General features: G+C 36.0%; 1 protein-coding gene across 1 annotated transcript; it reads right to left on the reverse strand.

Annotated features, from left to right (window-relative positions):
- Positions 1-1732: 1732 nt before the first annotated feature.
- Positions 1733-2904, reverse strand: LOC122090983 (probable transcription factor At1g11510). Its single transcript, XM_042660760.1, has one exon. The coding sequence runs from the start codon at positions 2819-2821 to the stop codon at positions 1931-1933; it is 891 nt and encodes a 296-aa protein (XP_042516694.1). The 5' UTR covers positions 2822-2904; the 3' UTR covers positions 1733-1930.
- Positions 2905-9506: the final 6602 nt, after the last annotated feature.

Genomic DNA, 9506 nt, shown 5'->3' on the forward strand with positions numbered 1-9506 from the left:
CGGATTTCAAATATGCAAGGAATGCTCAAAAGCCAAGGCACGAGGAATACCCATGAGACTGCAAAAAGCAAAGGCAATATGAAACAACAATATTGTGATTTGGACTGATTGTGAGGAGCTAGTTACTTATTTTCTTTCTGTAAAGTAAATAAACTTCTATTCACGAAAACGACCAAAGCTCGTAGTTGAAGGAATACAAGATTCCGTCAACCACATCATGTTTGAAACAGACATGACCCTCCAAACTAAGGAATCAGCTACACAATTGATTTCCCTATATACAAAATGGAAAATACATTCCAGAAAAAAAATATATATATATATGGGAAAAATTGTCCACCATAGGCTGAACACTCAATGGCATGGATGTATTCCCTCCCCTGATGACTCAAAGTTCTTGTCAGTGGCATGGGAAGTTTTTATCATTTTACTGGACATTAAATCAGTTATGAAGTCCTTTCTTAATGCATGTGTTGTCACTAAGGATTGATCTTCTACTGATCCAGCTCATAGGTTAGTTGTGATAGATAGAAGTAACAAAACTAAATCTGATGTATCCTCTTTATTCTCTTAGTGTATTCTCTATTTTTCATTAAAATATATATATATATATATATTGTTAACTAAAACATATGATAATATCTCCATGGCTCCTTCAAAATGGTTCACAGCTAGTTTATCACAATATATGAAAACATGGATCAGTATTGAAAAATGTAAGCTATAAGCCCAACTTCAAAACTATAAGTTCAGCATGAGTGCCCCAACCCCCCCCCCCCAAAAAAAAAAATGAGACCTCAATACACACCCACCATTGCACCATTAAAGCCTAAAAACTCCTCTTAAGTACCCTCAATGATAGTCGTGATGAAGTGCATAGTGAGTCCTTAACCAACACAAACCATACATCATGAATGAAAGTAGCTACTTACGTAAAAAAACACATGGTCCATCAGAGAGACAGTTATACACAAATCAGATGCAGCAGGAGTATTCAGATCATCAGATTGGTTCTAGTTTCATGTGGGATATTTCAAATAAATACTTCACCCACTTGGATAATCTTAAATAGAACTCTGACCCCATTTTTGGTCAGATCATCAAATCGAAATACTCATCTTCTGAGTCCTGACTCTCTCAAAACCCATCCCAACAGAGAGAGAGAGAGAGACATCTCATAGTGCATTTGCTACTACTGAAAGGGTCACATTGTGGTCAGAAATCAGAACCATGCAAGGAACACATCCCAGGAATGTTTTGGCATAAATACTCATGGACAGTTAAATTTATAAAAAGTGCTACACACATCTTCAACAGCTCAATTCTTTTTACCCCTAAATCAGTACCCAACAAGATTAAATTGGGAATTGGGAGTTACAAAGATTGAATGGATATCCAGAATGCTGCAAGTCCAGCTCCAATGGGGAATGCTGCGTCCTTGTGAATCTTCTCAACATTGGACCCATCATTCTTGAATTTTCTTCAAAAAAAAAAAAAAAAAAGCCACAACAGAAGAGGCCTGATGTAGACAAAGCTGCTCTTCAACCGTATGAATTTTATGATCCCCTACGGAATCCACTGTCACATTATAGTGCATATATAACCCCAGCCGCCAGTTTATCGGCATGAATTCCCCCATATCCAAACCAACAGTTCACAGAAAGCCATTTAGAATATGTCTAGAATTTATCAAGCATTACAGCACACAGCAAGCTATTCAGACATTTTACAGAAACTTGAAAGAAGAAAAGCATAGATCATATTCATTAAGCATTCCTTACAAAATAGTCCAAAAAGGATAAAGCATACTTGAAACACAGAACATAAGTTGTTTTAGGAGAGTAGGAGAGAAGAGAAAGGAACCTAACAAAAGAAGGAAAACCAAAAACCAAAAACCAAAAAGGCATAAATTTCTTTCATTCTTTCATTTTCACAGATGAGAAGCTTCTCGGACCAGCTTGAGTTGTTGCCAGGTTAACTCCACACGCTTGAATAAAAGTTCTGCTTCTTCCTTCCCTAAATCTTTCCATTTCTGGTCGAACTCTTTCAACTTTGAGTCACCTATCTTGCAAAACCCTTCTTCAAGCGACTTGTTCCACCTTGGCTGAATGTGTAGAGGCTGGAATGACCAGTACATAGACCAATCGATTGGCTGAATGTGAAGAGGCCGGAATGACCCGACCAAATGCGGGTACAAAGACCAATCGATTTCCTTGGTCGAAGGAGAAGCTAAATTACCCCATAATTTCTTGGACAATCTGAAAACCTTAGTATCATGATGTTTTGAAAAACTGGGGTCGACGCCCTCCTTTGCCCTACTTGCATTGTTAATAAATTTCTTCCTTAATCGTCTGATTTTATCAGCCAACTGACTCTTTGCGACATCAAAATTGAAAGCTTCCTTAATAAACTCGTGAAATTTACTCATATCAACATCAGAACCATTCGTAGAATGGTAATTCAACATACCTTTCAAAATGGTAAGTTCATCCTCATCCGACCATATCCTTTCAAACAGCTTCTTCTTCTCAGGTTTCTTCTCAGCACCATCCGCAACTTTCTTCTTCTTTCTCTTGGAACCCTTGAGATCACTCTTCCGATGCTTGTGAACAGTTTTCTTCACAGAAGTTGTAGCTCCTTCCTCATCATCATCCTCCTCACCTTCTTCATTTGCATCCTCCTCATCTGCTTGATCTGCTTGATTTGCTTCAATACTCTGACCATTTTCTTCTTCTTCTTCTGTTTTTTCATACTCAACTTCCTCCTCCTCCTCCGAAGATGAAACAGGACGGTGTTTCCGGGCAGACCTGGTTTTCTTCATCCTCTATTTTACTGTTCTGTAACTTTTTTTGGTTGAACTGTTTAAGTTCTGCAACTCACTCTCTAGCTATAAACCACTGCAGTTCTCTTTACTGTTCTCTGACATTAAATAATCACTTACAAGAGACAAATTAGGTATTTTATTATTTTTTATTAAAATGTCATTAGAAAACCAAAATCTCTAACTAAACTTTTTAAGAAATAATTAAAACGTTATTTAGCAAAACAAACTTTCCTACAATCTCTTCCTTCTCCAACAAGTTTTCATCAAATAATGACATGTGGCATGTCTCATATTTTATTTTATTTTTCTTTTCCTTCTCTCTGATTTATAAGAAGCAAAATCTCTTCTTAAAAAAAAGAGATTTTTATTGGCATGTGTCATATTTTATTATATTTTCCTTTTTATTCCCTCTGATTTATAGGAATAACCTCTTTCTAAAAACAAGAAGAGATTTCTATTCTTACAAACCAACAAAGTGGAATTTTGAAAACCTAGACATTGAACACTAGGGGAAAAAAAAGGAAGAAGACTAAACGACAGAAGTGTCTAACTCAGTCTTATTTTAAAAGTAAAATTGGCATTAGTTAAAAGTCAAATCTAACTCAGTCTGGGGTGATTGAAAAGGATGTTTAGAAACTTGGTACGATCTTTTAATTATTCATTATCCCAAGGTTTCAATAATCTAGAATTGGCAGACCTCGATTCCTGTAGATTCAAACCAATTTTCAATTGATTCTAACTAGTTTGAATTAATTTGAATAGGGTAGATATCATGGTTTAAAGTATCGATTTGGGATTGATCATATCGGATCGGTATCAATTTAAACTAATTTCTAATTTAATAATGATCTGAATCGATTATTTAGATCATTTCAGAGGTAAAATATAAAAAAAATAATACTTTTATAACAATCAGGTGTAAAATAGATCGCTATCTACTGATCGTGATTGATATTGGATTAGTATTGATAAAAACTGATACCGATATCGATACCGATACCTATACTACTACGGCACTATCCACGGTCTTCTGACGCACGTAACGACAGAAAACTTACCGGATAAAAACTTTTTAAAATTTTTTCATCATTAAGACAAGACCTTACCTGGAGAAAAATGAAATGGGTTCGATAGGGGGGAGAGAGGTAAGAGGGATGTGGGACCCACGTATGTGAGAACCCATTTCACTTTTCTCTTTTCTCCAGGCAAGTCCATTTCACATAAGTGAACAGAAAGAGATGATCTTACATTCTTACCATTTCTACTGTTCTCACATATGTGAACCCCATTTCGCTACCTTTTTTCTGAGATCTAAGGAAACAAAAGAGTTGAAGAGAACAGGAAGAGATGATCCTACCATTTCACGGACACAGGCGGTGCGGAGGTCGGCAATGGTGGCGGGGGAGAAGACGGAGAATGGGCCATGCCAGACGATATGTGGCGTAACCCCGCGCCATAGAGAGGGAGAAGGAGATGAAGAGGCAAGGAGGGAGAGGGGGGCCTGTGAGCGTTCACCGTGACGGTGAGTAACCCGTTAATACATTAAAATAATGAATGGATAGGATTTATTTAAAGATAGATCAACGATTGATATTTACTGTGGTGTTTATACCTTTCAAGCGCTTAAGCACTACTACCACTCAACCTTTCTACAAATGTGAGATTTCCAACAAAGTGAAATTTTAAAAACCTGAACTTGGAGTCTTGGACCCTAATGAAATGAAAAACAGAAGGGTAAAGGACAAAATTCAAATTGCAATTAATGTATAAGTCAGCTTTAAGTCTTATTTCAGAAGTTTTTTTTTTTTGGTAAAAGTATTTCAAAAGTAAGATTGTGACTAAGAGTCAACCCAACTCGGACTCGGTCTTATTTCAATTAAATTGGGTGATTCTATTTCTCCACTTAGTTTTATTTAAAGTTGATTTCATTCTTAATGTGAAGAATTATATATGTTACGAATATTATTGCTGCCCCAATTTCTTGTTCGTGTTGCTACTATACACAAGCTTGGATTTGTATTACTATTATTTGTTATATAAAAAAAAACTATTACTATTATTTGATGAATATTTGGAAAATGAGGTTTTTCTTCAAATAAAGTGAAAGAAAATATTTTATTTACCATATATTATATAATGCTTGGGTATACTACAGACTTTATTGGAGAAATATATGTTGGTCTTCTATTTAAATTATATCTATTATTAAAAAATATATATATATTCTAAAATTCTTCGTTCACTTTTCCTTGCGGGGAGGTTCTGCACACCACCACAGTGTACAGTATCAAACTTTGGAGAAAGGGTATTATTGGAAAATAATAAAATAGGAAGGCTTTTTTACAGGGGTGCTACAGTAATTTAAGTATTCAAAGGAGTGCCTGCTTGCAATTTTAAATTTGAATATTCAGTCTTGATCGATTGATTGATTGGCCTCTGTTGTTGAACAGTAGCATACCAATGTGATAGTACCATGGTGCCAGGGGCAGTGAAATAAAAATCGTCTGTTTTTCCCTATCCCTGTTTTGCTGTGTTTTGCTAGCTGCAGAACACGACACGTGTCCTTCTTTAAATCTGCGGTTGAGATTGTTTTGATTGGTCTGTTGTTACTAAATCCGGTTTAGATCAATGGATGATGGAACAACAGACGATTAGCACAACAGACGATTTTTATCCCTTTCATTTTATCCCAGTGAAAGCCAGACCATGCGTCTCGTTTCTGTGCCCACGCTTTGCCCTTGTAGGCTTTAGAACCTTAGTCCCTTTCCTGTCCTACTTTCTTCAGAATTAGAGGACTCCGGCCAATATATTTCAAAATAATAATAATAATAATAATAATAATAATAATAATAATATTATTATTATTATTATTATTATTATTATATATGATAAGCATAAGGTCAAGAAGTCGCTGGTTGGTAACATCAGCTCATTCCATCATAAGACCAATGAATGCACGTGTAGAGGCATCAACAAAAATGAATTTTTTATTCTGTTAGGGGTGGGGTAATAATTTATGTGCTATTATGTTTAGATGAGAGGGCAACACGATCAAGTAATGCACCCCAATCACTGGCAACATGTATCTTCTTGAAATTCGATATAGGAATGGTGAAATGACTGCTCTGCCCCATCCTGCTATGAGATACTCTCATACTCCTTCCTAAGTTCAGTATGATTGCATAATTGGTAGGAATCCCAATAATTTTTCCTATACTTCAAATTGGTAAAATGTCTTTGAGCATAAGGTATTAGTGCACATAATAGACTATAGTATTTATCCTTCAACTGTATTGGGTTGGATCGGACAATTTGCCCCTCTAAACCCATTTCTGAGCAACTTGCATATAATGCCTTCTCGAACTATTATATTATTATTTTTTTATAATGATTATATTAATCTTTTTTAAAGAGAGATATGATGTTTAAAGCAATAAGTGTGAGAGGAGTAGGCTACATCTTGCTTAGAGAATCTTCTTCCAAAAAATAATAGATGAACGATCTTTCTCTACAACACTGCATTGGTGCGGTGAAGAACCTGAGACCGTGTGCCTAATCCACACAATCCCCAGTTCACCTTAATCATCTGGGCAAACCACGAGTGAGTATAGAATAAATAAGAAAACACACACCCACTCACACAATGAGTACGACAGGGTTCGATCCCACGACTTCCTCCCCTGGGTGCTGGCTCTACAAGCTGCAGCTACCACCACTAGGCTATCCTAATGTTCATAGAGAATGATCGTTCATCTACGATTTAAGTGGAGATTACGGCGGTGGGTTACTATACTAGTCTCCTCGAGAATTAATCGAGATGCGCGTAAACTAGTTGGACACCTTAATTAAAAAAAAATAAAATAAAATAAGAAGAAGAAGATATGTGTGAATGAAAGCATCAAACACACATCCGAAGGTGCTCTCAACCGTTGAGATTCTCCCTACACCAATACAGTGTAACGAAGGATTTTTATACATAATAGACTGATCACTCAGTAATAGTGTCAAAGCTTGAACCAATCTATTAATACTCCTGACCAAATCGACTAAGTTAATTATGGGTCCTTTGCCAATCATAACCCACTTTTTCAACCTTTCAGATAAGAAGGAAAAATAGATAACAGCTGCAAGGTCTAATTGTTAGACCAATTTTTTGCACCATTTTCTTGCAGCCCATTGGGTAGCTGTCTAGATTGACCTTTTATACTCCGTTAATAATCCATTTATAGCTTAAGCAATTCATTTATGGCATATCTACAGTTTGATTATAGGACACTGGGTACCTGTCTTGAATGACTGATTGATTGATTGGCCGCTGTTGTGAACAGTAACCACTAGCCATAGGCCCATCACAAATAAAAACTTTTTCAAAACGTCTTCATCATTATGACAAGCTTTGCCTTTTGAGTTTGGGTTTGCGTGGAGGACGGTAAAAAGGGGTTGGCAGGGGAAAGAGAGGGTGGGATGTGGGATGTGGGATGTGGGATGTGGGATGTGGGACCCACCTGGGTAGGGAACGCATCCAAACAAGAAACGATTAAAATATAATTAAGCAAAATTAACTTGCCAACATCTCTCCATCTCCAACGCGGTTTCATCAGATCACGCCATGTGTCATATTTTTTCTCTTTCCTCTTTCCTCTTTCCTCTTTCCTCTTTCCTCAACAATGTTTTATAAGAATCAAAATCTCTTTCTACTAAAAAGATCATGGTTTTAAGAATCCGATTGGATTGATAAGGATTATCTAGATCAGTTCCTTATTAGTAAAGGTCGGGACCAATTTGATAGCACTGATTTCAAATATCGGTCGTATCGATTGTATCGGATTGATATTGATTGAGATCGATCTTCGTTTGATATTGATTCAAATCAATTATCCGTATCGTTTTGTGGATAAAATAGTAACTAAATAATATTTTTTATAAAAATCAAGAGTAAAATAGATCAATACCCATTGATCTGATCTAGATCGATATTTACAGAGACCGATAGCACCCCACAATCTCCTGACACTCTCTCTCTCTCTCTAACTATTTGATCAATTAAGTAGTTAATTATACACTGTAGGAATTGACATGGACAAGTTTTCAAGTCAATTAGTTCAATTGGTTTTCAATTCATATTCAGGATCATGGTAATTGGGCTTAAGGGTGTCAATTCCAATGTTGACACAATCACCCAAACCATGCACGATCTTTTAAAGCCGGCCCATTTAATCAATGTATCGGGCTTGAGCCCAGGCCTTTTACTAACTGGGCTTTCACAGTGCAAGGGTGTGAACCAACGCTCACCCAACCAAGCTCGACTTCCGTACCTTGACTAAGCCCGACCCTTGACCTATGGGAAGTTCCTAATCTACCCAGAAGCCCAAACCATTTACACTAACCTACCCGAACGAGCAAATGATTATGAGCCTGTTTAGAGCCCAATCAATGCCCGTTTAGAGTTAAACCCGATTAAGGCTTGATTAAATCCCGTTGTTGGCAGCCCGAGTTTAAAAAATACTAAATCGGCATCTGGATCATGTTCTAAATATCGAAATGGAACGGTCAATATTGGTCAAATTGGAATGATATCGGTTTTAACTGATCCTTGATCCTAAATTTTTCAATCCCAATCCACATCTACGGTCCAAAGATAAAATCATAATAAAAATTAATTTAAAAATAAAATAAGTGTAGATCTACTCCATTAAGATCTGATCCAAGCTAATCCAGATTGATATCAAAACAGTATTATCATTGACCGATCCCATGACCATTCTCAGATTATAGATAGCCTTGTTCTGAATCGGCCTCGGCCAATTCTGATCCATATCAGAATAGGAAATGAAATCAGAATTAGAATCGGCCTAGATCGACTCGGATGAGCCAAATCGGGATTGTGCAATATCAGTAAGAGAGAAGTGTTGGAGGACTTACCCATTAGCAATCTTTCATGCACTCCACAATCTCGGCTAGTTCAAGGAGGCCACATTCACTGGAAGCATATATAATATTTGGAGAAGATGATAATGGCATTTCTGTGAAGGTTTTGCTGTGTCCCACTTATTTGAATCTGCAATATGGTGAGGTTTCTAATAAAGTGGAATTTTAAAAACCTGAACTTGGACTCTAGTGAGAGAAAGAAGAAGAAGAAGAAAGGAGACAAGTCAAATTGGGATGAATCCAGAAGTCAATTTTAAGTAAGAGTTAACCCTACTCAGTCTTATTTTAATTAAATGGGGTGATTCTATTTCTTTGTTTTATTTAAAGTTGATTTCATTCTTAATGTGAAGAATTATACATCTTATTGCTGCCCCATTTTCCTGTGGGTGCAACTACTATACACAAGCTTTAATTTGTGTTACTATTAGTTATTATCAAATTTTTTTTAAAAAAATATTACTATTATTTGATGAATATCTGAAAAAGGAGGCTTTTCTCCAAATAAAATCAAAGAAAATATTTTATTTACCATATATTATATAATGTTTGGGTATACATCAGACCCTATTGGAGAAATATATGTTGATTACATTTTCCATGGTCTTCTATATAAATAATGTCTATTATTAAAAAAAAAAAAAAAAAAAAAAAAAAAAAAAGGAGAGAATTGGGTATGCTAACAGGTTATCCAGGGATAAGGTATACTAGCATTTATTGACCATTATATTTTGTCAGTTTCATTTAAACCATTGGA

Source organism: Macadamia integrifolia, chromosome 10, assembly GCF_013358625.1.
Source record: "Macadamia integrifolia cultivar HAES 741 chromosome 10, SCU_Mint_v3, whole genome shotgun sequence".
NCBI classification, from domain to species: Eukaryota; Viridiplantae; Streptophyta; class Magnoliopsida; order Proteales; family Proteaceae; genus Macadamia; species Macadamia integrifolia.